The sequence below is a fragment of the Macaca nemestrina genome, chromosome 9 (assembly GCF_043159975.1).
Source record: "Macaca nemestrina isolate mMacNem1 chromosome 9, mMacNem.hap1, whole genome shotgun sequence".
NCBI lineage: Eukaryota > Metazoa > Chordata > Mammalia > Primates > Cercopithecidae > Macaca > Macaca nemestrina.
Window position 1 is genome coordinate 33,468,502 of NC_092133.1, and position 26,783 is coordinate 33,495,284.

Here is a 26,783-nt window from a genome sequence, read left to right on the forward strand (position 1 = left end):
TCTGATTAGACTTGACTTTATTAGGATAGAAAGTTCGTGCTGTTTGTTGACATCAGCTCTATGTTTTTCCCCTCTAACAGCAAAAAGCCCCAATTTTTTTATGTTAATTTTCTTGGAAAGACTTCTTTTGGAAAATATCCATCTGGCATGGGTATATTCATACAAGTATATGTTGGGATATTGATTTACCTGCAAGAACAAGAACAAAATAACAGTGGCTTAAATAAGATTGAAGTCCATTTCTTTCTCACATAACAGTCTGGGCCATAAGAAGCCCTGGACTAATGTGGAGCTTCGGAAGTGATGTGGAGCCCAGACTCCTTCTACCTTTCTACTTTGTCATCCTCAACATATGGCTTCCTTTTTTTGTTTGTTTGTTTGTTTTTTGAGATGAAGTCTCACTCTGTTGCCCAGGCTTGAGTACAGTGGTGTGATCTCGGTTCACTGTGATCTCTGCTTCATGGGCTCAAGCGATTCTCCTCCCTCAGCCTCCTTAGTAGCTGGGATTACAGGTTGATGCCACCCTGCCTGGCCTAATTTTTGTATTTTTAGTAGAGATGGTGTTTCACCATGTTGGTCAGGCTGATCTCGAACTCCTGACCTCGAGTGATCCTCCTGCCTGAGCCTCCGAAAGTGCTGGGATTACAGGTGCGAGCCACTGTACCCAGCCTTCAACGCATGGCTTCTATCTTATGCTTCAGCTGCTGCTCTTCTGTCCATGCTTCGGCTAGCAAGAAGGAGGAAAGTAAAAAGGGAAGGCATGTTCCTTCCTTTAAGGACATGAGCCGGAAGTTGTAAGCAGAAGTATATCACTCCACTCACATTTCACTGGCCGGAACTTAATTAAATGGTCACCAGGCCTAGCTTCTAAGGTAGGCTGGGTGATGTGGTGTTTAGTGGGACAGCAACATGCTCCAAATATAATTGCATTATTATGTAAAAAGAGGGGAAAGGTTTTGGGGAATAACTAGCAGTCTGTGCCAGTTAAGGTGGGGAGGAATCTTGCCCATAGTTTGGCGCTGGGGGAAACAACAGTTAATGGAACCTGGAGAAATCAAGGCATTAATTGAAAAATCTGCTGGAGACAAAATCATTAGGGAGTTGGATGAGAGGTGATTCTTTTCTAAAAGGAGTGGATGTTAAAGTGCGTAGCTAAGCTATTGTGAAACTATTACCAGAGGCTGTTGAGAAGGCATAAGAAGGGATCATTTCATGACATTGTATTGTATTTCACAAGAAAGTGAACAACCTTATAGGGATAACCACAGACCTCTCCTCACCCCAAATTATTTATATGATCAAAGCCAAGCTGGATCTAGTGTGCCAAGATACAGATAGAGATGTTTCAGAGAACTTCTCAGCAAGATATGGGATGAGGGGCTCAAGAAGAGGCCATCAGAGGAGCTGCAGGACAAATTTAGAGAATTGATAAGGGCCCAAGGAACTTCCAACTCTTCAACAGTTGGAGGATTGACGGAACAGTGGAGGCTCTATCTGAACAATGACTGTCAGGGGAGGGATTATGGGTGGAAGACATCCCCAGATTTCTAGAGAAGCATCCTTACTGCTTCTCTTCAGAGCTATCCAGCTTAGGAAGGAGCAGTTGACTTTTGAGTGTCAAAAAAAGTGTATATATAATAGTTCCTTTATGTGTTCCACTAGTATAGACACATAAAGGAACTATATACACTTGCTGGCAGATGCACCCCAGCCCTCTGATAGTCTTTGTCAATAAGTTGAGGGAAGGGATCCCATTCCTTCCCAAGGAGAGTATTGTTGGAAAAGGACAACTGTGTTCCATCACATATCACATATTAGGGGCAGGGAAGAAGCTCAGTAGCATACGATGGCCTATTTATGGCAATCACCTGGGAAAGGAGATGTACAAAGTTGCCGACTGAAGTCAGCACTGGTGACTTCTTACTGCTCTGAGCTGGGCAGGTCTTCCAGCAGTTCAAAAGAAAGCACGAAAATATTCAGTCTCTACTGTAAACAAAGGAGTGGATAAAATTTGGTTATTACCCAAGCTCATGATGTTAATGATTAATAATAATTATTAGTCATACTTCTTCAGTAACAATACATTTATGCCCCACCTATGTCTAAAAGGGATCAGAGCTTATGTTAAAAAGTGCAGATACAGTGAAATATAGCCTGTTAGAACTACAATAAAACCTACTTAGCAAAAGAAGTGGGAAAAAGTTAGGAGAGGAAAAAAACGTGTACCAGAACACTCAAGATTAAACAAGAGTACTGCAAATGGTAACAAAGCCTGAGGTTCCTAGTGGCCAAAGCAAAGAAGAAAACACAAACAGGTTTCATAGTTCTCATTGCTGAGTAAGAAAAAAGCACACCAGGTTAATAAGGAGGTGCTAACTCTGGGAACAATTGGTCTTGTTGGTTTTTATATAAGGAGTATGGAATATCACAAATGATAAAAGCAATGTTAAAAATTGGAGCTTCTGGCCAGGCACAGTGGCTCACGCCTGTAATCCTAGCACTTTGGGAGGCTAAGGAGGGCAGATTACCTGAGCTCAGGAGTTCGAGACCAGCCTGGGCAACATGGTGAAACCCTGTCTCTACTAAAAATACAAAAAATTATTTGGGAGGGGTGTCCCATGCCTGTAGTCCCAACTGTTTGGGAGGCTGAGGCAGGAGAATTGCTTGAACCTGGGAGGTGGAGGCTGCAGTGAGCCGAGATTGCGCCACTGCACTCCAGCCTGGGCGACAGAGTGAGACTCTGTCTCCAAAAAAAAAAAAAAAAAAATTGGAGCTACTTTTCATTTGACTTTTTTTGTATCTGCCTTTCTTAAAATTCACATTAAATACTCATTTTATAAGGGCAATTTTAGGAGTGAGGTGTGTGTGTGTGTGTGCCTGCACACACATATGTAAATGTATATGTGCGTGTGTGTATGTATATAATATACATTTTTCATGGTATTTTAGAGATCTTGGTTTACCCAGAAATAAACCTTGAAGAGCCTGAGGACTTAATGATAGGCATGTTTTTAGAATATCATCATCAGTTGACTTGCTCAGCAAGCTCCTTTTAATACAGGATAAGAATGTATTTTAATTAATGTAGGCTTTGGCATCCATTGCTCTCTTTTGTTGCTGCTGTTGTTCCTGTTTGGTTTTTGTTTGAGACAGGGTCTTGTTCTGTCACCCAGACTGGAGTGCGGTGGCACGTACACAGCTCATTGCAGCTTCAGCCTCCTGGGCTCAAGCACCCTCCTGCCTCAGCCTCCCCGAGTAGCTGGGGCTACAGATGTGTGCCACCACATCCAGCTAATTTTTTTTCTTTTTGTAGAAATGGGATCTCACCATGTTGCCCAGGGTGGTGTTGAACTCCTGTACTCAAGCAATCCTTCCACCTTGGCCTCCCAAATTTCTGAGATTACAGGTGTGAGCCACTGCGCTGGGCTCACTGCCCTCTTTTCTAGCTCTCTTTTCCTCAGAAATAGTGCAACCTTTTTGGAAATGTTATGGTTGCCATGTAAGTAAGGACTGTGTTACAATGAAGGACAACCCAACAAAAACTGGCTTAAGCCATAATGGGATTTATTGTCTGGGTAACGAAAGTTCGAAGAAGGGCAGGGTTCAGGGCTGATCAAGCTAGTGGCTTAATGACATTGTCAAGGATCTGTCTGTTTCTGTTACTCAGTTTTGCCAGGGGCACAATCAGTTTCATCCTAAGGCTGACTCTTCTGGGGCTTTCTCATTCACATCTAGTAGAAAAGAGAAGATCCCCAAAGGTTCCAGAAATCTCTCTTTATGACTCCTTGGCCTGAAATGGGTTACAAGGTCATCCCTGAACCTGTAATTGTGCTAAGGGAGGAGTCTTTGCGGATTTGCTCTGACCTGAACTGCTTGTCCAAGTCCTATAGCCAGGGTTGGATTTAGCTTCTGCCAACATATCTGAGATGATCCGAAGAGGTGTGATACCTCAAACAAAATCAAGGTATTAGCCAGGAAAGGAGGGAACAGATCTTAATGAAGTAATAGCAAAGTCAGTACAGCATCTAGCACCTGGAAATGTCAGCCTACAACTTGGAAACACACAGACGAAAATTTTTTTAATGATTTTATAATTTTTATATTCTTTTACTATTATTATAGCATTAAAAACTCCATGAGAATGAAAAGAAAGAAAATCCAGCTATTATACCACTGGTTTTTAAAAAGTCGGTTTTTCCTTCAAGTTTTTACACTTAGTGTGTTTTTAAAAAATTTTCATTGTATGGATACAATCATTGTATGGATTCAGTCTCTACTGTAAACATAAGAGTGGATAAAATTTGGTTATTACCCAAGCATTGTTTTTGTTACCATTTTAATGACTGTATCATATTCCATTAAGTGACTCAGTGATCTCATACTTTACTTAATAATTGTCTCTGTAAGATTTTTGGGTTGTTTGCAATTTTTTTTGACATTATAAATAATCCAGGTATCATTTTTGTGCATGTGACTTTTTCCTTCCTTGGGACTTATCTACGTCAGAATATGGTTCCTGATACAGATTGAGATACTGTTATTCGTTTTATACCAGAATGGAAGCTTCTTCCAAGACAGCGATCTTTTGAGTTTAACAAGTGCTTTTGCAATTCACCTTCAGACTCAGATATTAAACTCTCAAAACAGAGTTTGCTTATAAGGACATCTTATAGACTTGCACAATCCTAACTATTTGGATGGAATTTTGAAAGGAGAGTCAGAATCCTTAATCAGAAGGATTTAGGGCGTTAGGGTGATAGCATGATATATTAGTGTAGTATAGAATAGTGGTTAAATCATGGTTTTTGGAGTAAGGCAGACTTGAGTTTGAATCCAAGTTATATTAATACTTGCTTGCTGTATTATCTTTTGACAAGTTATTTAATACCACTCTGGGGCCTGGCACAGTGACTCATGCCTGTAATCCCATACTTTGGGAGGCCAAAGTGGGTGGATCACCTGAGGTCAGGAGTTTGAGACTAGCCTGGTCAACGTGGTGAAGCCCATCTCTACTAAAAATACAAAAATTAGCCAGGCGTAGTGGTGCATGCCTATAATCCTAGCTACTTGGGAGGCTGAGGCAGGAGAATTGCTTGAACCTGGAAGGCGGAGGTTGCAGTGAGCCGAGATGGTGTCATTGCACTCCAGCCTGGGCAACAAGAGTGAGACTCCATCTCAAAAAAAAAAAAAAAAAAGCAACATTCTAAATCTGAGTTATCTGCATAAAATGGAGATGGTAATTGCTATTTTATTGGTATTTTTTAGGATCCTGGGAGAAAATGTATATAAAGCCTGGTGAATAATGTATCAATAATGGTGGTGGTTGTTATTATTGAACAATTGTGAATTTGATCTGAGGCCAAGATTAAGAAGCATGATATAGTGTGTGCAGAAGAATTTAATTTCTTTTTTTTTTTTTTTTTTTTGAGACGGAGTCTCGCTCTGTCGCCCAGGCTGGGGTGCAGTGGCCGGATCTCCGCTCACTGCAAGCTCCACCTCCCGGGTTTTACGCCATTCTCCTGCCTCAGCCTCCTGAGTAGCTGGGACTACAGGCGCCCGCCACCTCGCCCGGCTAGTTTTTTGTATTTTTTAGTAGAGATGGGGTTTCACCGTGTTAGCCAGGATGGTCTCGATCTCCTGACCTCGTGATCCACCCGTCTCGGCCTCCCAAAGTGCTGGGATTACAGGCTTGAGCCACCGCGCCCGGCAAAGAATTTAATTTCTGTCCAAGAAAAAAAAATCGGATACTCTCTATATTTGACATGAAACCATCACCTAGTCTCTGAATCCCCTTCACACATTCTCATGTAGTTATCATCCAGTCTCCAAAGATCTCCTGGAATGAGCCCATTTCTGCCTCAAAATGGTAGTGACATATTGACATACTGGCATTTGACATACTGAGTCAAATCCTGACTCATTCCCCCCTCTGGTCTAGTGTCACCTTATGAAATACAAAGGGCAATTGCACTCTTTCACTGTATCTTACAGGAAGGAGCTGGGAAGGCCAGCCCTAGAACCCCCTCCATGTGAGCCTCAGATGATCCTCAGCTGACAATCCTTTGCTGACACTCCCAGTGGTGAAAAGGATGTTTGTGAAGTGGCCCATTTCATAATTGAAAGCACTAGTGGTGAAGAAGGACTGCCTTTTATGTAGCTTAAGTTCCTCCCCTAAAACTTATTATTTTTTAATTTTTTCAGACAGGGTCTCACTCTGTTGCCCAGGCTGGAATGCAGTGTCATGATCATTGCTTACTGCAACCTCAACCTCCAGGGCTCAAGCGATCCTCCCACCTCAGCCTCCCAAGTAGCTGGGATCACAGGTGCCCACCACCATGCCTGGCTAATTTTAAAATTTTTTTGTAGAGACAAGGTCTCCCTGTTTTGCCTATGCTGCTGTATGAATTCCCGGGCTCAAGTGCTCCTCAAGTCTTGGCCTCCTAAAGTGTTAGGATTACAGAAATGAGCCACTGCACCTGGCCACCCTCTGTAACTTCTATCTCTTGGGACAATTCTGGGAGTGATACACAATCGGTCTACTATGGAGGCAGACAGATTTGCATTTTAATCCTGGCTCCATTAGTTGTTTTCCTTTGGGCAAGTTACTTAAACCCTCCAAAACTGGAAAGCATGGATAATATTGGCACCCACCACATAAGGCTATAGTAGGATTAAATGAAATAAGCATGTCAAGCACTTAACACAGGACACATAATAGGTGTTTTGAGGCAATAGGTGTCTAGTCTTGTCATTTCTTTCTCCTGATTTGGAGAAGGGTGATGATGAAATGGATACATCGAGCCTCTGTCCGATTCAGAAATCTTTGAACCAGGTGTTCCAGTTAAACAGGCTGGTTCTTGACTGTAGAGTCAAACTATGATACTTATTACCTGAAGAGAATAGAAACTAGTGGGGATGTAGGGGGAGGGAAACACCAGGAAATATCATCAAGTTATTTTCTCTTTCTTTTTCTTTCTTTCTTTCTTTCCTTGTTTCTTTCTTCCTTCCTTCCTTTCTTTCTTTCTTTCTTTCTTTCTTTCTTTCTTTCTTTCCTTCCTTCCTTTCTCTTTCTTTCCTTCCTTCCTTCTTTCCTGTCTTTCTTTCTTTCTTTCTTTCTTTCTTTCTTTCTTTCTTTCTTTCTTTCTTTCTTTCTCTCTCTCTCTCTCTCTCTCCCTCTCTTTCTTTCTTTTCTTCTTTTTCTTCTTCTTTCTTTCTCTGTTTCTCTCTTTCTTTTTTTTTTTTTGACAGGGTCTCACTCTGTCACCGATACTGGAGTGCAGTGGCACGATCATGACTCACTGCAGCCTGCATCTCCTAAGGCTCAGGTGATCTTCCTGCCTCAGTGCCCCGCGTAGCTGGGACTACAGGTGTGTGCCAACACACCTAATTTTTGTATTTTCAGTAGAGACAGAGTTGAGACATGTTGCCCGGGCTGGTGTCGAACTTCTGTCTCAAGCAATCCACTCGCCTTGGCCTCTCAAAGTGCTGGGATTACAGGTATGAGCCATCGTGCCAGACGCATCAAGTTGTTTTCAGTTTTCTTCTGCAATAATGCACCGAGGGATGTGATCCCCTTACATGACTACCAGTGGTTCGTGTGGGCAGTGAACTCAGTGATTTTCCCCTGGAGTGGGAAGGAGGTGTCCTAAGTGGTCTATGTAGTTTATAAAAGCATCTTGCAATCCCTGGGAAGTTCTGAGGTTTTTTTCTGGGAGGTTTTTTCTCTTTTCTACTCTCTATCTTGAGAATCACCAAAACAGATACTGGGAAACCCCCTGCCTTCTTGACATCTCTATTGAAGACAAGTGGGATTGATTGCTTTTCTGATTGCAACAGGTCAAGGGAGCAGTTCTCAAAGTGTGGTCCCATGACCACGAGTATCACTTTGGAACTTATTAGAAATGCAAATTGTTGGCCGGGCGCGGTGGCTCAAGCCTGTAATCCCAGCACTTTGGGAGGCCTGAGACGGGTGGATCACGAGGTCAGGAGATCGAGACCATCCTGGCTAACATGGTGAAACCCCGTCTCTACTAAAAAATAATTTTAAAAAAACCTAGCCAGGCAAGGTGGCGGGCGCCTGTAGTCCCAGCTACTCGGGAGGCTGAGGCAGGAGAATGGCGTAAACCCGGGAGGCGGAGCTTGCAGTGAGCTGAGATCCGGCCACTGCACCCCAGCCTGGGCGACAGATTCTGTCTCAAAAAAAAAAAAGAAAAAAGAAAAAAAAAAAAAGAAATGCAAATTGTTGAGCCCCACCCAAACCTACAGCAATCCATGTGTTTTAGGGGTTTTTGGTTTTGGTTTTTGGTTTTTTGTGATGCTCTTGGCTAACTGCAGCCTTGACCTCTCACCTCAGCCTCCCGAGTAGCTGGGACCCCAGGTGCACACCACCATGCCCGGCTGATTTATGTATTTTTTGTAGAAACAGGATCTTGTCATGTTGCCCAGGCTGGTATTGAACTCCTGGACTCAAGTGATACACCCATGTCAGCCTCTCAGAGTGCTGGGATTACAAGAGTGAGCCCTGTACTTGGCCAGCAATATGTGTTTTAACAAGCCTTCCAGATGATTCTGATGCATGCTGAAGTTTGCTTATCATCAGTGGGTTAAGAAAAGGGGAGAAAGACACAGGAGCCAAATCATCACCCCATGAACAACCCTGGGCTTCCTCTGCCCTGCTTTTAGATTCAGATTCCTGCAGCCTCCATGCTTAATGCCCATCTGATGCTCCAATGGATGACTTATTAGAGAGACTGAGTTCTGCCAGCACCATTTCTACCCTCACACTGTGTAGGGAGGGGTTACTGGTAAACTGTGCTTGCTTGCTAGGTCAACCAAGGACTGGCTTTATTTCTCTTACCCAAGACTTGTATGAATATATTATTCTCTTTGGACTAAAGAATGTTCCAGCCTCTTTCCAACATTTTCTAAATATAAATTGTCCTTGACTGTTTTGATGACATTACTGTGATGGGTCAAATATGGAATAATAGTGCTTTACTCAGTTTGAAAATGATTCACTTGGCCAAGTGTGGTGGCTCACACCTGTAATCCCAGCACTTTGGAAGGCCAAGGCGGGTGGATCATTTGAGGTCAGGAGTTTGAGACCAGCCTGGCCAACATGGTGAAACCCCGTCTCTACTAAAAATACAAAAATTAACTGGGCATGGTGGTGCGTGCCTATAATCCTAGCTATTTGAGAGGCTGAGGCAGGAGAATTGCTTGAACCTGGGAGGCAGAGGTTGCAGTAAGCTGAGATCATGCCACTGCACTCCAGTCTGGGTGACAGAATGAGATTCTGTCTCAAAACAAACAAACAAACAAAAAAAAACCCTGACCCAGTGGCTCACGCCTGTAATCCCAGCACTTTGGGAGGATGAGGCAGGCAGATCACGAGGTCAGGAGTTCAAGACCAGCCTGGCCAACATAGTGAAACCCCATCTCTGCTGAAAATACAAAAAATTAGGCATGGTGCCGGGCGCCTGTAATCCCAGCTACTCGGGAGCCTGAGGCAGGAGAATCACTTGAACCCGGGAGGCAGAGGTTGCAGTGAGCTGAGATCACGTCACTGCACTCCAGCCTGGGTGACAGTGTGAGACTCCATCTCAAAAAAAAAAAAAAAAAGAAAGAAAAAAGAATGATTCACTTATTTCATTTCTACCCTTTATTATAGTATTATAGTTATTTTTAATTTTTTCACTGTTGGTTCAGCCAACAAACACTTATTGGGAACCCACCCAACTACTTGTTGAGTTGCCTAAGTGGTATTATACTCCCAGTTTTACAGATGAGCAAGCTGAGACTCAGAGCCCAAGTCTATATTGTAAGTGGCAGAGCTGGGATTTGAACCTAGATCTGTCTGACTCCAGTGCTCATGCTCATTCTGCTACATCAAGTTCATTCTGGGACATGTCTTCCTCAATAGAACTTTTTAAGGATAGAAACCATGACACTGCTGGTCATGCTGGCTCACGCCTATGTTTCCAACACTTTGGGAGGCTAAAGGATGAGGACAGCTTGAGCCCAGGAATTCAAGACCAGCCTGGGCAACATAGTGAGAACTTGTCTCTACAAAAAATAAAAAAATTAGTCAGAAGTGGTGGCACGCACTTGTGGTCCCAGCTACTCAGGAGGCTGAGATGGGAGGATCACTTGACCCCAGAAGGTTGAGGCTGCAGTGAGCAATGATAGTGCTACCCCACTCCAGCCTGGGCAACACAGCAAGACCCTGTCTCAAAAAAATAAGAGGAAAAGAAAAGATAAAGATAAAAGAAACCATGACACCTAGCAAGGTATTTTACACATTGTAGAATTTGAATAATGTTTGTTTAATGAATATAAAATGTGTTTTTAGAATAATTCAGGTTGATAGGCTGATAATATGGGTTACTAACTATGAACATCGAGGATATTAGAAATACTCAGTTTGGGTTTCATAAGATGGTGGGAAAGTACCCCTCATCTCATGGGATGAAGTACAAAATTAACAGATATAAGAATGAATGAGGGAGAAAGAGTGTTTGTACGGGGAGAGAGTGTTGAACAGGTACTAAACGCAATTTAGATTCTAATTTAGAAAATTTTTAAGGTTGCTTCTTGGTCTTTTCTGTACCTATGCACTTCAATTTAAAAAGTTACAAATAACGAATACTCAATTTCTGCCTGTCAATAGGCATTTTACCAGGTGAAGCCATTTTTCTCAGAAGACATAATATTTACTGCCTTGTATAATAATCAAAGATATTAGGCATCCATAGATAGTTGACAGGCCATTCAGAGCAAGGTTAATTCTCTGAACTGGAAAAGAGTAAAAGCTATAGCAATGAGTACCACCTAGTGGCTACTCAGAAGATGTGACAATTTAGCCAACCTACTTCATTAGGAAAGGTTCAGCTTGCTATCAGTTGTAACTGTGATGGGCTCTCCGCACACAGAAGTTTGATTTCCAGCAGGAACCCATTTTCCAGATCCAGAAAAACTGAGTCCAGATAACTAACGACAAGTAATCACAGATTCGAGTTAGAAATAAAGCCATGTCTTGGACTTAACAGTGTGGAATGGGGAAATGTGAATAATAATGTTTCCTTCTTTGCTGTTTCTCCTCCCTGAAAAAGTATGTTAGTGACCAATCCGTGATCATTCTCCTTCCAGATGAGGAAATGGGAGAAAATATGGCCCAAGATCTGAAAAGGAAAATTCTTAAAGGGAATTGCTCACAAGAGGCTGACAAATTCTACTTTTAAAATGTTTGATGTAGCCGGGCGCGGTGGCTCATGCCTGTAATCCCAGCACTTTGGGAGGCCGAGGCGGGCAGATCACCTGAGGTCGGGAGTTCGAGACCAACATGGAGAAACGCCGTCTCTACTAAAAATATATAATTAGCTGGGTGTGGGTGTGGTGGTGCATGCCTGTAATCCCAGCTACTCAGGAGGCTGAGGCAGGAGAATCGTTTGAACCTGGGAGGCAGAGGTTGTGGTGAGCCGAGATCATGCCATTGTATTCCAGCCTGGGCAACAAGAGTGAAACTGTGTATAAAAAAAAAAAAAACAAAAAAAGAGTTTGATGTAATTATAGACTTACAGAAAATTTGCAAGAAAAATACAAAGAATTATTGCTACACTGCACACATTTCACTCAGATTTCCCATATATGAACATATTACCATGCTTCTCCTTTCTCATTCTCTTTCCCCCATCCTCCACATATGAGCGTGCACACGTGTACACACACACACACACGTTTGAGAGTAAATTATAGACATAATGCCCTTTTGTTCCTAAATACTTCAATACATATTTTCTAAAAACAAGGATATTCTCTTATCAAAGTCAGAAATTTATCAGCAGTCCAGTACTACCATTTAACGAACAGACCTTATTATAATTTCATCAATTATTCCACTAACAGCCTTTATAGCAAATGGAAAAAAATTACGGTCCAGGATTAGCTTTCAATTTATTATTATTATTATTATTTACTTTAGAACATTTACATCAAGTCAAATTTCTTTAGTATCATTTAACCTGGAATAAGTCTTTTTTTTTTTTTTTTTTTTTGAGACAGAGTCTAACTTTGTCACCCAGTGGTGCGATCTTGGCTCATTGCAACCTCTGCCTCCTGGGCTTAAGTGATCCTCCTGCCTCAGTCTCCCATGTAGCTGGCACTACAGGCATGCAACACCATGCCCGTCTACCTTTTTTTTTTTTTTTTTTGTAGAGATGGGGTTTGGCTATATTGCCCAGGCTAGTCTTGAACTCCTAGGCTCAAGTGATCTGCCCACCTCCACCACCCATAGTGCTAGGATTAGAAGTGTGAGCTACCACACCCGGCCAAACCTGGAACAATTATTTAGTTTTTCTTTGCCTTTTATTACCTGGCCAAAAAACTTGAGTAACAAAATAAATAATAAATTATAACCCATAGGAAAAAAAGCCTCCAATAATCCATAGGTTCAAATTGATATGTGTGTGTGTGTGTGTATATACACACACACACATATATATATACACACACATACATGAATACATGAATTAGGAATAAGGGAAAGCTGAAGAAAATGTCAACTAATAAATGGAGAAAGAATTGTGGAATTTTTAAAAAATCACCATTTGAGGCTGGCGCAATGGCTCGCACCTGTAATCCCAGCACTTTGGGAGGCCAAGGTGGGCGGATCACCTGAGATCAGGAGTTGAAGACCAGCCTGACCAACATGGAGAAACCCCATCTCTACTAAAAATACAAAATTAGCCGAGTATGGTGACACATGCCTGAATCCCAGCTACTTTGGAGGCAGAGGCAGGAGAATTGCTTGAACCCAGGAGGTGGAGGTTGCGGTGAGCCGAGATCGCGCCATTGCACTCCAGCCTGGGCAACAAGAGTGAAAAAAAAAAAATCACCATTTGACAATATTAGTAATAATCAGGCAAAAATCATCAAGGGATGCTAAAGCTAGCATTCATTGATGCTCAGTGAAAGTGAATGATGGATGAGTAACAGAATATTTACACAGTTTGAAAGGGTCTCCCCACAAAAATACATACAATTACAGAAAGAAAAACAGTAATTTTATGTTGAAGAAACTGGCAGACACCACCTTAACAAAAGATCAAAGTTAACCTCACTAGTAATGAGATGAACAGGCAATATGTAGTTCTTGATATCATACCCTGAGAAAGACACAGTATCACTTCTATGGTATTCCTCCCCAAATGCATAGCCTGAATTAAAAAATGAGAAAACATTAAACTATCTTAAACTAAGGGACAATCTATTAAATAAATGGCTTATACTTTTAGAATCCTGCTTTGTAAACAAAACTTAGAACTCCCTACAGCCCCACCAGCACATGGGACTGGATGGATGTGTTAGTGTGCATGAGGGAGATCAAGTTCTTCAGGGTAAAGGCCAGTTTTCTTTTTTTAATTTAACTTGCACACAATGTATGCACAGGGAGAATCACAGGGCGATTTTTCCTAGGTCTTTTTTGATCTGGGAACACTGAGTCGCTCTCTCAGGAGATGACTGTGCCCATCCAATTGTACTAGTCATGCCAGGGCCAGAGGTGCTGTGCCTACCTGCCACTCCCATGGCTACAGTCACTGACACCAGGGGCCATAAGACCACATCTCTATTGTAAGGTGTTTGGCCAAGGCCTTGAACTCTAGAGGGAGTGCTCTAGAATTTGGGGGCATTTTCCAAAAGGCATCACTACCTTTTGGAAGAGGACAAAAGGAATCACTACCCAGTGCAGAAGGCAGAAATATCTTGGCTCTGGGGAGTGAGCTGGGAAGCTAAGCTGATTCAGAAAAAGAAAAGTGTACTTTCATAATGACAATGTAAGAGACAACTACTGAGCAGAGTTCAGTCTTTCTGAGGTGAGTTGGAAGAAGAGGAGGAGACACTGTAGCTACAACCCTTCCCTAATGCATTTCCTGGCTTCCTTATGCCACCCTTAGGCTCCTAACCAAGTCTAGGGGATGGGTCCAGATGGGGGACAGGCTTCCGTCTTGGAAGCATCTCTGGCTCCAGGGCAATGGGTTATCCTGTCTCCTCTGGGGGAACAGTGAGAAGGACATAGCCTCTTGGGTTGTTTTCCAGTGACCTATGGAATGACAAGCTCCAGTGCTTATTACTACACCAAAGTGATGTCTGAGCTCTTCTTACATACTGCATCAGACACTGGAGTCTCCTTTCAGGCCATCAGCAGCATGGCAGACTTCTGGGATGTAAGTATAAGATCTTTTCTACCCCTCCCCTCTCTTTCTCAATGGCCTGAGGCCACAGGTTAGACAATGGATCAGACCTTATGCTGGGAAATCAGGTCAGTCAGGGATCAGACTGAGTCAAAGGGCCAGGTTGAATTAATGGGTTAGGCTAGAGTTCAGGTGGAGGTGGGTAAGGGATTAATACAGCGATCAGGGAATTAAACCAGGAGTTAGACTAGTATCGGGAGTCAGAGGTAAGGCTGAACTTCAAAACGGATTTTAAATAAAGAGCAGGGCCACTTCAGATCAGACTCTGGTTTATTGGTCAATGGAAGAGTTTTAAAAAGCAGGCCAGGCACGATGGCTCACACCTGTAATCCCAGCACTTTGGGAGGCTGAAGCAGGCAAATCACCTGAGGTCAGTTGTTCAAGATCAGCTAGACAACATGGTGAAACCCTGTCTCTACTAAAAATACAAAAATTAGCCAGGTGTAGTGATGCATGCCTGAAATCCCAGCTACTCGGGAGGCTGAGGCACGAGAATCGCTTGAACCCGGGAGGCAGAGGTTGTAGTGAGCCGAGATTGTGCCACTGCACTCCAGCCTGGGTGACAGAGTGAGACTCCATCCCTTAAAATAATAATAATAATAATTTTTTTAAAGCAGACTGGAGACAAGCTGGGGAGTCAGAAGATGAGTGCAAAGGTCATCCTAAGGGTAGGGGGTCAGGAGGAGGCTGGGTAAGGTTCAAGCCAGCTTGTGGTTCAGTTTGCCCAGGGCCCACTACTGGACAGTTTATATTGGACCAAATGGTACAACAACCAGAGCTTGGGCCATGGTTCCCACTCCTTCATCTACTATGAGAACCTGCTGCTGGGGGTTCCGAGGCTGCGGCAGCTAAAGGTCCGCAATGACTCCTGCGTGGTGCATGAAGACTTCCGGGAGGACATTCTGAGCTGCTATGATGTCTACTCTCCAGACAAAGAAGAACAACTCCCCTTTGGGCCGCTCAATGGCACAGCGTGAGTGAGCCTGTCCTACCAATGTCACAGGGCTTGCCCCTCCAAACCTGACACCATCCCAAGGTATGGGAACCACTTCCATTGAGGCTTAAAGAGCCTCAAGAGCACTTCAGGGGACTTCAGGGGGCATCTCCCTGAATCCCAGCTGTGGCTGTTTGGGGACCTTGGTCTGTGTCACTCAGGAACAGAGGAGGTAGGTTAGCAAACACAGCCATAGCCTCCAGACTTGTTCCCACACACAGGTCGCAATCACACTTGTCCTACCTTGCATGCAGTTCTTCCACGGAAAGCTTCCTTTCTTGCCTAGAAGTTGGGGATAGAGAATGGGTGAAATTGAAAAGCCCAACGCTTGAGATTGATACGTGGAGCAGCAAGGGGTCAAGGATGGATGATGAATTAGGGAAGAAGGAAATAAGCACTCAGGATAGAAAGTTTAGTGGATAGAATGGAGAAACATGGGGTGAAGGAGCCTGATGTACAGTCACAGAGCTGGAAGGAGCTTTTCCTTCTGGTCCAGGTGCTTCCCTTAGGGGGACTATTCAAGGTGGGCCAAAAGTGGGGCTTGGTTTTGTCATCCAAATCTTTGAGTGACATAGTGAAAAATCAGATTTGCATTTGAGTTTCAGTTCTGTCATTCATAGCTGCATTATTTCGGTAACCTCTTTCATAGTTTTCTCTTCTGCAAAATGTGGATAATATTCACGCTCCCTTCTCAAATGGTTGTTAGTATCAAACAGAATAATAAATGATACACTATATATGTATATATCACATATCATATATATACACATACCCACAATATGTAAACCTGTAAAGCCCAGACAATGATAAAGCATTGTCATTGCCTTGGGAGATGAACTTTTGGGCTGGCTCAGCCGGCATTTTCTGTGGCAGGTGGACATACCACTCGCAGGATGAGTTGGGGGGCTCCTCCCACTGGGGCAGGCTCACAAGCTACAGTGGAGGTGGCTACTACCTGGACCTTCCAGGATCCCGACAGGGTAGTGCAGAGGCTCTCCGGGACCTTCAGGAGGGGCTGTGGCTGGACAGAGGCACTCGGGTGGTGTTCATCGACTTCTCAGTCTACAATGCCAACATCAATCTTTTCTGTGTCCTGAGGTGAGCCCCCTTTCCCTACTTCATTCCCCTGTCCCTGGCTCCTGGTTCCCGTCTCTTGTGCATGAGACCCTTCTCTAAACTCGTACCCTGTGGTGGGGTGGAGAGGATAGGAAGTGGGAGGAGCTGTCCCAGCCCAGGCTCTACTAGATGTCTCCCCCTCCCCCCACAGGCTGGTGGTGGAGTTTCCAGCTACAGGAGGTGCCATCCCATCCTGGCAAATCCGCACGGTCAAGCTGATCCGCTATGTCAGCAACTGGGACTTCTTTATTGTTGGCTGTGAGGTCGTCTTCTGCGTCTTCATCTTCTACTATGTGGTGGAAGAAATCCTGGAGCTCCACATTCACCGACTTCGCTACCTCAGCAGCATCTGGAACATACTGGACTTGGTGGTCATCTTGGTGAGGGACAGATATCTAGGACTTGGGACATTCTGGGGGGAGGAGGGGGTTCCACCCTGATAGGGGCTCCAAGTTCTTCCTTTTGGAGCCCTAAGCCCTCCTTCTGACTTTTGGTTAAATCATCATTTAACAGCTCCCTAAGTGAGATGGAGATGTTACCCTCTCTCAGCCCTTAGGAAACCCTGTCTCTCACATCTCCTCTCCTCCTCACTTGTTATCTGAGCCCTGCTCTTTTTTTTTTTTTTTTTTAATGTACTATATGCTGTTCCTTCCTTGTCTTTTATGACCTGTTGTGTGGAAACCCATGCCTTTTGTCTTCTATTCAAATATTCTGCCCCTTCATCTTCATCTCCCTCCTATTAACAGGACACATTCATTTCCTGACCAAAGCTTGGAAGTGGTGGGACCGGAAGGAAATGACTGGTTCCAGTTCCCTACAGCCCTTTACAATCTATATATTAATATTTACCACTGGCCCCAAACCCTTCTCTTGGGCTTTAGAACACTTAAGATGCTCCCCAGTCATCCTACCCAGTTCTATTTGAACCTGAGATAGTGAACAAGTCAGCAAGGAAGGCTTTTTTCTCACCTGTCTTACCTACCCTGGCTGTTCCTTGGGGCCTCATCTTGGAACTTCCCTTGAGATCCCCTTGCCTTCTCTGACACCCCCATGACCCCTGTGTGACAGCTCTCCATTGTGGCTGTGGGCTTCCACATATTCCGAACCCTCGAGGTGAATCGGCTCATGGGGAAGCTCCTGCAGCAGCCAAACACATATGCAGACTTTGAGTTCCTTGCCTTCTGGCAGACGCAGTACAACAACATGAATGCTGTCAACCTCTTCTTCGCCTGGATCAAGGTACCTGACACTCCCACACCCAGCTTTGCTTCAAGGAGTGCTCATTCTCCCTTCTTTTTCCCTTCTTCTTCTTCTTCTTTTTTTCTTTTTGAGATGGAGTCTCGCTCTGTTGCCCAGGCTGGAGTGAAGTGGCACAATCTCGGCTCACTGCAACCTCCGCCTCCTGAGTTCAAGTGATTCTCCTGCCTCAGCCTTCTGAGTATCTGGGACTACAGGCGCCTACCAGCACGCCTGGCTAATTTGTGTATTTTTTGTAGAGACGAGGTTTCACCTCATTGGCCAGGCTGGTCTCGAACTCCTGACCTCAGGTGATCTGCCAACCTTAGCCTCTCAAAGTTCTGGGATTACATGCATGAGCCACAGCTCCCGATTTTTTTTTTTTTTTTTTTTTTTTTTTTTTTTTTGAGACGAAGTCTCACTCTGCTGTCTGGCCGGAGTACAATGGCACGATCTCAGCTCACCGCAACCTCTGCCTCCCAGGTTCAAGCAATTCTCCTGCTTCAGCTTCCTGAGAAGCTGGGATTACAGGCATGCGCCACCATACCTGGCTAACTTTTTGTATTTTTAGTAGAGACGAGGTTTCACCACGTTGGCCAGGCTGATCTTGAACTCCTGACCTTGAGCGATCCACCTGCCTCAGCCTCCCAAAGTGCTGGGATTGCAGGAGTGAGCCACCATACCGGGCTTTTTTTTTTTTTTTTTTTTAAGACAGAGTCTCTCTGGAGTGCAGTGGTGCAATCTCAGCTCACTGCAACTTCCACCTCTCAGGTTCAAGTGATTCTCTGCCTTAGCCTCCCAAGTAGCTGGAATTACAGGTGTGTGCCACCACGTCCGGCTAATTTTTGTGTCATTCTCCCTTCTTCAATATGTGTCTCATTTTCTTTGTCTGGCTTGGCAACTCCTGTGGCCTCCGTAGGCCCTTGGCGTGGTCTTTTCAACACTTTTCCTTTTTCCTTCTTCATGCCTTGGTTCAACATGGTCCTTCCAGATATTCAAGTACATCAGCTTCAACAAAACCATGACCCAGCTCTCCTCCACGCTGGCCCGCTGTGCCAAGGACATCCTGGGCTTCGCCGTCATGTTCTTCATTGTTTTCTTCGCCTATGCCCAACTCGGCTACCTGCTTTTCGGGACCCAAGTGGAAAACTTTAGCACTTTCATCAAGTGCATGTGTGTGTCCTACCCCCTTCACTCCTTCACTCCTCCCTGGCCCCTCACCCTCCAGCTCCATGGGTGTATGTATCCTTGGGGAAGATGGGTATGTGCGTGTGGGCATGTCTGCGTTTAAAGCATCTCTGCGAGCGTCTCCGGAAGCCCTGGTGTGTGTGTGCTCAAATAATCTAAGCACCCTGCACTGTGTCTATCAGATTGGGGTGGACGTGTGGTGAGGGGTCTGTCTGTGGCTAGGAAAGTGGGATAGGGGGTATTTATTAGGCTCTGGGTAAAGCCCAGACCTGGTCTCTCAGTTTCACTCAGTTCCGGATAATCCTCGGGGACTTTGACTACAATGCTATCGACAATGCCAACCGCATCCTGGGCCCTGCCTACTTTGTCACCTATGTCTTCTTCGTCTTCTTCGTGCTCCTGGTGAGGGTCTCTCTGAGGGGTGGGGACATAGAGAGCCTGCAGGGTGGAGTTTTTCTCCCAGTATGTCCCTCACTCAAGATTGATAAGTTTCTTAAATCAAGGATGGAGAGTGAGTGGGGGCGGGGGGGCAGATGTCTGGATCTTCTGAGAGATGGTTAATGTAGTATAGCCAGCATGGTCAGTTTGCAGGTTTGCAGAGTATAAGGGAACCTGCAGACTCCCTCAGTAAAATCAAAACCTCATTCTCCAAGGATGAAAAGGGGAGAAAAGTACCTCATGAAGAGTAGTAGCTGCACGTGGAAGCTTCTATGACTGTCCTCCAAGACTCCCCTTCCTCTGGGGACCTCATGCTGATTTCTACTGCCACTACTTGGTAGTTCTCTCTCCCTGCCAACCAGGAACAATCTGGATTTTAATTTACTTATTTATTTTAGACAGGGTCTCATGCTGTCACCCAGGCTGGAGTGCAGTAGTGCAATCTTAGCTCACTGCAACCTCCACCTCCCGAGCTCAAACTATCCTCCCACCTTAGCTTCCTGAGTAGATAGGACCACTGGCATGGTCGGGAGCCACCACACCCAGCTAATTTTTGTATTTTTTGTAGAGACAGGGTTTTGCTATGTTGCCCAGGCTGGTCTCTAACTCCTGGACTCAAGCAATCTGCCTGCCTTAGCCTCCCAAAGTGCTGGATTACAGGTGAAGGCCACTGTGCCCAGCTCTTGGATTTTATTCTTACTAACAAGGCTGGTATTTTTCTTTATTTGATCAATGGATGGGGATACAGATATGGATTGGGGGGTAGATGGTAAAGAGATCATAATTGTACTCTCACCCTGAAAAGCTTCTAGTTCCAATGATTGATGGGCCCTTATACGAAGGAGGTCTGTGGCATATGTTAGGGTATCTCTGTGGTCAGAAAGGCTACTGCAGCAACTGAGAGTAAGGACACCAGGTTGGTCAAGAAGCATGATCCATCTCTAACAGAACTGTGCTGAAAGGCTGGGCTCTGGGGACCCTGAGAGGCAGGGATTGGTGGGCTGCCGAGCTGGGATTGAGAGCGCTGACCCCTTTGGAACACGAGTCTTGGATTAATGGGATCAGTGGGCTCAATCCTTCCAGTGGGTCTGGAGGTGAGGACCCAGGTCCCCACTTTATTTTCCAGAACATGTTCCTGGCCATCATCAATGACACATATTCAGAGGTCAAGGAGGAGCTGGCTGGACAGAAGGATGAGCTGCAACTTTCTGACCTCCTGAAACAGGTGACTGCTCAGTCTCCTTGAGCTACACATTTCCATCAGTGCCGCAGTCTAAGGCTCTGTGTCCTGGTCTGTTCCTGACTGACTGAGGTGCCTGTGCCCTTGTGTGCATTTAATTTATCCTTGGAAGCCTGGCATACTATGAGTGGGGCTGGGGGCCAGGGATGAGTGAGCAGCCTGTGAGAACATGTGCCTACTTCCTTTCCCTTTCAGGGCTACAACAAGACCCTGCTAAGACTGCGTCTGAGGAAGGAGAGGGTATCGGATGTGCAGAAGGTCCTGCAGGGTGGGGAGCAGGAGATCCAGTTTGAGGATTTCACCAACACCTTAAGGGAGTGAGCAACCAGAGACCCAGCCTTCTCTAATACCAATCTCTTGAGTCCTCAACCCTCAACCATACTTCATTTGCCTATAAGCCTTTGGTTTTGGTTTAGGGGCCTCTGATCTTGACTTGCAGGCTTCAGATATTTGCCCGTAGGTCTCTGCTCCTGACCTTCAGAACTGTGCCCTTGGTTTAAAGATCTCTGACCATGTTCTATAACATCCTGGATCTTGTTGAACAACTCTTAGGAACCCATGTAATAATTCCCTAATCATTGAATACACACCCCACTCCCACAAAACTCTGATTTTTGTTCTATGCTTCCCCACGAACACTCATCTATTCCTTTAGCCATTCACTCCCTGATTCCCAGTCAAACATATTAATACACATTGAACAAATACATTGTGAGCACCAGCTGCAGATCAGGCACTAATAGACAACCTAATTTTTTTTTTTTTTGGAGACAGAGTCTTGCTCTGTTGCCCAGGCTGGAGTGCAGTTGCACAATCTCGGCTCACTGCAACCTCAGCTTCCCTGGGGTTAAGCGATTCTCATGCCTCAGCCTCCTGAGTAGCTGGGACTACAATCATGTGCCAGGACGCCCGGCTAATTTTTGTATTTTTAGTAGAGATGGGATTTTGCCATGTTGGCCAGGCTGGTCTCAAACTTCTGGCCTCAAGTGATCCACCCACCTCAGCCTCCCAAAGTGCTAGGATTAGGAGACAACATAATTAAATAGGACAAAGTCTTTGTTCAACAGAAGTGACTAGGAGTAGAGGGTGATCAATTCTATCTCTGAGCTTAAGGGAAGGCTTCCTGGAAGAGGTAATGTCTAAATAGGGTATTGGAGGATGGACAAGCAGAGGAAGGCTGTTCCAAGAAGAGATGAAAACACATACGAAAGCATAGAGGTCTGAAACCAAGCAACATACACAGGAGGAATAAGTAGTTGAGCATTGCTAAGGTATTAAATCAAGGGGTGGGGACAGGGAGTGGTCATAGCAGGAGATGAGACGAGAGAAACAGGCAAGGGCCACACTGAGAAAGGCCACACTACCACTCTGCCAAAAGAATAGGGTAGCAGAAGGGATTTCAAAAAGGGACATTTTTAGACCTGCATATTAGAAAGGTTAATTATTTTAGTTGTATTATGGACGATGGATTTCACGGGTAGGGAGTAAAGGGGAAGCTGGGGGATAGCAGGCTATTTAGAGACAAACAGATTTTGCAATAATCCCTGTAGAAGCTCATGAGGCCCTGAATCTAGTGAGCAGGAGTCAGGAGAGGAAGAAGAAATAGAACCAAGTGTTTTCTTGGGGGTAAGATTGCTAGACTTTGGAGAACCTTCTTTTCCAGAAAGCAAAACTTTTGCCAGAGTCAAGCAAAAGAGTGGAATTCCATAACTGAGAGGTCACAGCCACAGCTGGGCAGAAATCATTTCATCATCCTTTTCTCAGAATGGGACACGCAGAGCATGAAATCACTGAGCTCACAGCCACCTTCACCAAGTTTGACAGAGATGGGAATCGTATTCTGGATGAGAAGGAACAGGAACAAATGCGACAGGACCTGGAGGGAGAGAGGGTGAGCTGGGTTGATGGGTGGAGAGACAGTGTAAGGAAATAGCTCACCCTCCCCTTCCCCCAACACACCTAGAACACAAACCCAACCTGAAAACTCTCCCATAGACAGTAAAGATCTCTCTAGAATAGTAGTTCCCAAACTGCTGCACATAAGAATACCCTGGGGGGCCTTTAAAAGTCTTCATACTCAGGACACACACTCTAGACCAATTAAACCAGAATCTCTGGGTGTGGGGCCCAGACATCAGTACTTTTAAAAACTCTCTAGGTGATTACAGTACATAGCCAAGGTTGAGAACCATGCTCTAAAATACAGGCTCAGAGAAAAATGACCAATTGCCCAAGAATCACTGATAATTCCCTCAGAGGACTTACCTTCTTCTGGGAATTTTCAAACTCGGATTCTTGGCTGTCCCTACTCTGCCTGCTCCATCCCAATCCAGTGTAGACCAAAAAAAGTCAAAGGCAGGGTGACAGCAGTCTAGAAAGTGCCAAGAACACTGGTAGTGTCCCTCCTCTGCTAAAATGAGTTGGCCTCTAGTAAACACCTCATCCATAAAAGCTTCTAGGATCTTGTGTTTTCTTTGAGAGGTGACTCCTCCAGAGGTTGGTCCAGCACCACCACCCTGACCCTATTGTCTCCAGAGTCTGGGAGGGAAGGGGAATAGCAAGAACTAGAACCTGAGGCTTGATCCTGAGATCCTGGTAGAGGGGGTGATGGAACAGGAGCTGATGGCTTCCCAGAGTTACCTCCTCCCCTCTAACCTCTGACTTCCTGAGCAGGTGGCCCTCAACACTGAGATTGAGAAACTAGGCCGATCCGTTGTGAGCACCCCACAAGGCGAGTCTGGTCCAGAGGCTGCCAAAGCAGGAGGCTGGGTTTCAGGAGAAGAATTCTACATGTATGTGCAGCCAAGAAGGACTGGCTCAGGGCTGGCAACACTTCTATTATGATACCCTATCTTGTACTTTTTCCCACAACTTTCCAATTCTCTGTCCTACCCCAGGGAGAACCTCTGCTCCCCTTTAATTCTGCCTACAAGGCTGGGTCTTCCCTTCCTGTTCCAATCTGGACACAAGCCCTTCTGTGAACCCTGCCTCTTTAGACATTCAGTCCCCAGACACAGATTTCTGCTCCATTAGTCTCTCTCAAATCCCGCACAGGCTCACAAGGAGAGTTCTGCAGCTGGAGACTGTGCTGGAAGGAGTAGTGTCCCAGGTTGATGCTGTCGGCTCAAAGTTGAAAATGCTGGAGACGAAGGGGTGGCTGGTTCCCTCCCCAGGCGTGGTGAGTGGCCCTTCACCTGGTCCTCCTAGTTCTTCACAGCTGAACTCTGCCATCTTTTCCACTCAGTGGGTGGGGCAAGAGTATTTTTGAAAGACCTATGTTTTCAGGCTCCTGGGGAAACATGTTTACAGTGGTCAGCGTATCAGCAGAGATGGGTCATGGAGGTAAGGCCTGGAAGTTGCTTGCCCTGGCCCAAGGGCTGCCTTGGCCACTCTGAGATGGTCTGTGTTAGTCTGTTTGGGCTGATATAATACATTATCATAGATCGGGTGGCTTATAAGCAACACAGGTTTGTTCCTCACAGTTTGGGAGGCTGGGAAGTCTAAGATCAAGATGCCAGTAGATTCAGTATTTGTTGAGGGCCCACTTCCTGATTCATAGACAGCTGTCTTCTTGCTGTGCCCTTTCATGGTAGAAGGAGTAAAGGAAGTCTCTTTTATTATTTTATTTTATTTATTATCATTTTTTGAGACGGAGTTTTGCTCTTGTTGGCCAGGCTGGAGTGCAATGGCACGATCTTGGCTCACTGCAACCTCTGCCTCCTGGGTTCAAGTGATTCTCCTGCCTCAGCCTCCCAAGTTGCTGGGATTACAGGCATGCGCCACCACGCCCAGCTAATTTTGTATTTTTAGAGAGATGGGGTTTCTCCATGTTGGTCAGGCTGGTCTTGAACTTCGGACCTCAGGTGATCCACCCACCTCGGCCTCCCAAAATGCTGGGATTACAGGCATGAGCCCATTCATATGTGCTACATATTCACTATCTAATCCCCTCCCAAAGGCCCCACCTCCTAATACTATCACATTGGGGGTTACAATTTCAACGGATGAATTTGGGAGGGATGCAAATAGTCTATAGCAGTCTGAGTTCTCTGGAATCAGATACAGAGAAAAGAAAAGTGGTACACAAACTATTTATTCAAATGATTTGTCCCTTTCTTCTTCCAACAGGAGGAACAAGCTATTTGGAAGCACCTGCAGCCAGCCCCAGCTGTGACCCCAGACCCCTGGGGAGTCCAGGGTGGGCAGGAGAGTGGTGAGGAAGGGGGCCTAAAGCATCAGCGAGCAGGCTCTCCTCCTTCTGCCTCCCCACAGGCCCCCTCACCACATCCCCTGCACTTCTAGGACAACAGGTCCCGTCATGGCTGCTGCTGAGCCCTACCCAAAATCTGGCCTTTTGAGCCAATGTTTGTGTGTGTGGTGGGCATCATGCTTAGGCTTGTGACTCAGTGTTTCTGTGTGTTGCCACATAGCTCTGTGAAATAACATCTTCCACTGGGCCTTTTACTCCCTGTGTACTTAGCTCTGTGTGTTAATTTAAAAAAAAAAAAATTAGCAAACAGGATAAAGGGAGGGAGGGTAATGGCTCTTCCTAAGCACCTGGATAGCCATGGTTTCCTGGTCCACTGAACCTGGAAACTGAGTGGGCTTCAACCAGGAGATAAAAATGGAGCCTGAAAGGAATCAGGCAAGGAAATGACCTCAGGATTCAGAGATCTTTGAATTAATATGTGGTGGGTTCTGACATTATTCTTCCATAAGACCATGTGGGTTTCCATGGTGGCTATCAATAAAACTCCTTAGGAAAACTAGGAGTTTGCATTTGCTTCTGGTATTATAGAGGGAAAAAAGGCTGAAATTGTGGGCCGTCCATGTGCCTGGGCTGGAATAGTTCATGCTCTCTAGGAGGTATAGAGTAGGTGCAGTGATGTGAAGGAGCTGGGCTACCACAGGAGTCCTGAAATAAGAACTTCTAGGCCCAGCACGGTGGCTCATGCTTGTAATCTCCACACTTTGGGAGGCTGAGATGGGTGGATCACTTGAGGCCAGAAGTTCCAGACAAGCCTGGGCAAAATGCTGAAACCCTGTCTTTACTAAAAACACAAACAAATTAGCTGGGTGTGGTGGCGCGTGCCTCTAATCCCAGCTACTTGGGAGGCTGAGGCATGAGAATTGTTTGAACGGGAGGTGGAGGTTGCAGTGAGCCAAGCCGAGATTGCGCTACTTTACTCCAGCCTGGGTGACAGAGCGAGACTCTGTTTCAAAAAAAAGAACTGCTAGTTCACAGGAATGGCTTGAAATAGTGGCTACTATGGTTGCGCCATGGGAAAAGTGAGGACAGGTGACAAGTGAGACTCAGTCCTCAGAGTGGAGACAGTCAGGGCAGGAGGGCTGGGGATAAGGGGTAGTGTGTGTATGTATATGGTGTACTGGCATTGGGGTGGGGTGAGAGGGTGCAGATGGAGGATAACCAGGGATAAGATAAGAAACTCCTACACCAAGATTTTGGGTGTCCAGGAGCCTGCCTGAGGCCTGCTGAATATCTCCTCTCCCTTCTTCTGTGGCCTTTATCCCTCCTCATTTTGCACCTTCGATTGCTCCCCAGTCACTTCTTCTCATCTACCTCTTTCACTCCTGTTCTCCCATCCCATTAAGTACTCTGTACACCTAGGAGGCTTGTGAAACAGTTTAAATGCAATTAAGATAACCAGAGTGTATCCTCAGCTCTAAAAATGTTACAGTCCAAGCTTTCTTCAAGAAAGGCTGTATCAACTGAAGTAGATGCCTGTCTGCAGTTTAAGAAATAGGGGCCAGTGAGTTGGTGTTAACCCAGGACATTGGGAGGGAGAGTATTTAGAACCAGGGATTAATGCCTGAATGTTTCCCCAAAGCGTGGACGAGACAACCTGTAAAACTTTGGATTCCCTGAGCCATCTTTTGATGACTAACTCCAGTGCGGAGTGTCATGGGAGGGGGCAACCTGTCTTTAGTGGTTTTGTTCAGCAGGCCACAAACAGGGTTGACTATTCCCAGACGGGTCATGAGTGGTACAAGACGAGTGATCCCTCCAGGGTGTGACTGTAGGGATGAGCTAGCCCTCATTCCCGACGTCGCGACTGTTGGCAGTGGATCGATTCATAACAGCCTGGCGTAGCTTCAGTTTCGGCTCCGGAATCACCCTTTGCTGTGTCATAGACCTGAGGCTCGACTGGACTGCGAGGCACAGGACTGCAGGGCCGCCCGGGTGGGCGGGGCACACCCAGTGCGCATGCGCAGCACCCCGGCCCGGAAACAGTGCAGGGTCAGCCATGGCGGCTGCATCCGAGGGCGTACTGGCTACCCGGCGTGATGAGTCCGCTAGAGG

General features: G+C 45.5%; 2 protein-coding genes and 1 long non-coding RNA gene across 5 annotated transcripts in view; 2 read left to right on the forward strand and 1 right to left on the reverse strand.

Moving 5' to 3' along the window:
• LOC105478400 (uncharacterized) overlaps positions 1-26,783 on the reverse strand; it is a 27,007-nt gene continuing 224 nt past the window's right edge. The window contains exons 2-3 of one of the 2 annotated variants that reach the window (XR_011607697.1): positions 1,869-1,986; positions 1-189 (exon numbers count right to left, since the gene is read on the reverse strand). This is a non-coding gene — a long non-coding RNA (uncharacterized lncRNA). The remainder of the gene's footprint in view (positions 190-1,868; positions 1,987-26,783) is intronic. The other variant, XR_011607698.1, reaches the window with a different exon arrangement.
• On the forward strand, positions 13,544-25,920 carry LOC105478493 (polycystin 2 like 1, transient receptor potential cation channel). The gene is given in 17 exon segments (XM_071069614.1): positions 13,544-13,629; positions 14,075-14,222; positions 14,969-15,222; positions 16,117-16,341; positions 16,511-16,530; positions 16,533-16,600; positions 16,602-16,739; positions 17,428-17,598; positions 18,587-18,768; positions 19,065-19,185; positions 20,348-20,446; positions 20,657-20,778; positions 22,226-22,352; positions 23,135-23,253; positions 23,516-23,639; positions 24,590-24,650; positions 24,653-25,920. Coding segments are annotated over 17 exon segments (2,091 nt in total). The 3' UTR covers positions 24,679-25,920.
• Positions 26,104-26,783, forward strand: part of LOC105478399 (biogenesis of lysosomal organelles complex 1 subunit 2) — a 10,038-nt gene continuing 9,358 nt past the window's right edge. Inside the window, exon 1 of one of the 2 annotated variants that reach the window (XM_071069294.1) lies at positions 26,104-26,782. In XM_071069294.1, the coding sequence (XP_070925395.1) occupies positions 26,728-26,782 (55 nt within the window). In that variant the 5' untranslated portion in view covers positions 26,104-26,727. The remainder of the gene's footprint in view (position 26,783) is intronic. The other variant, XM_011735666.2, reaches the window with a different exon arrangement.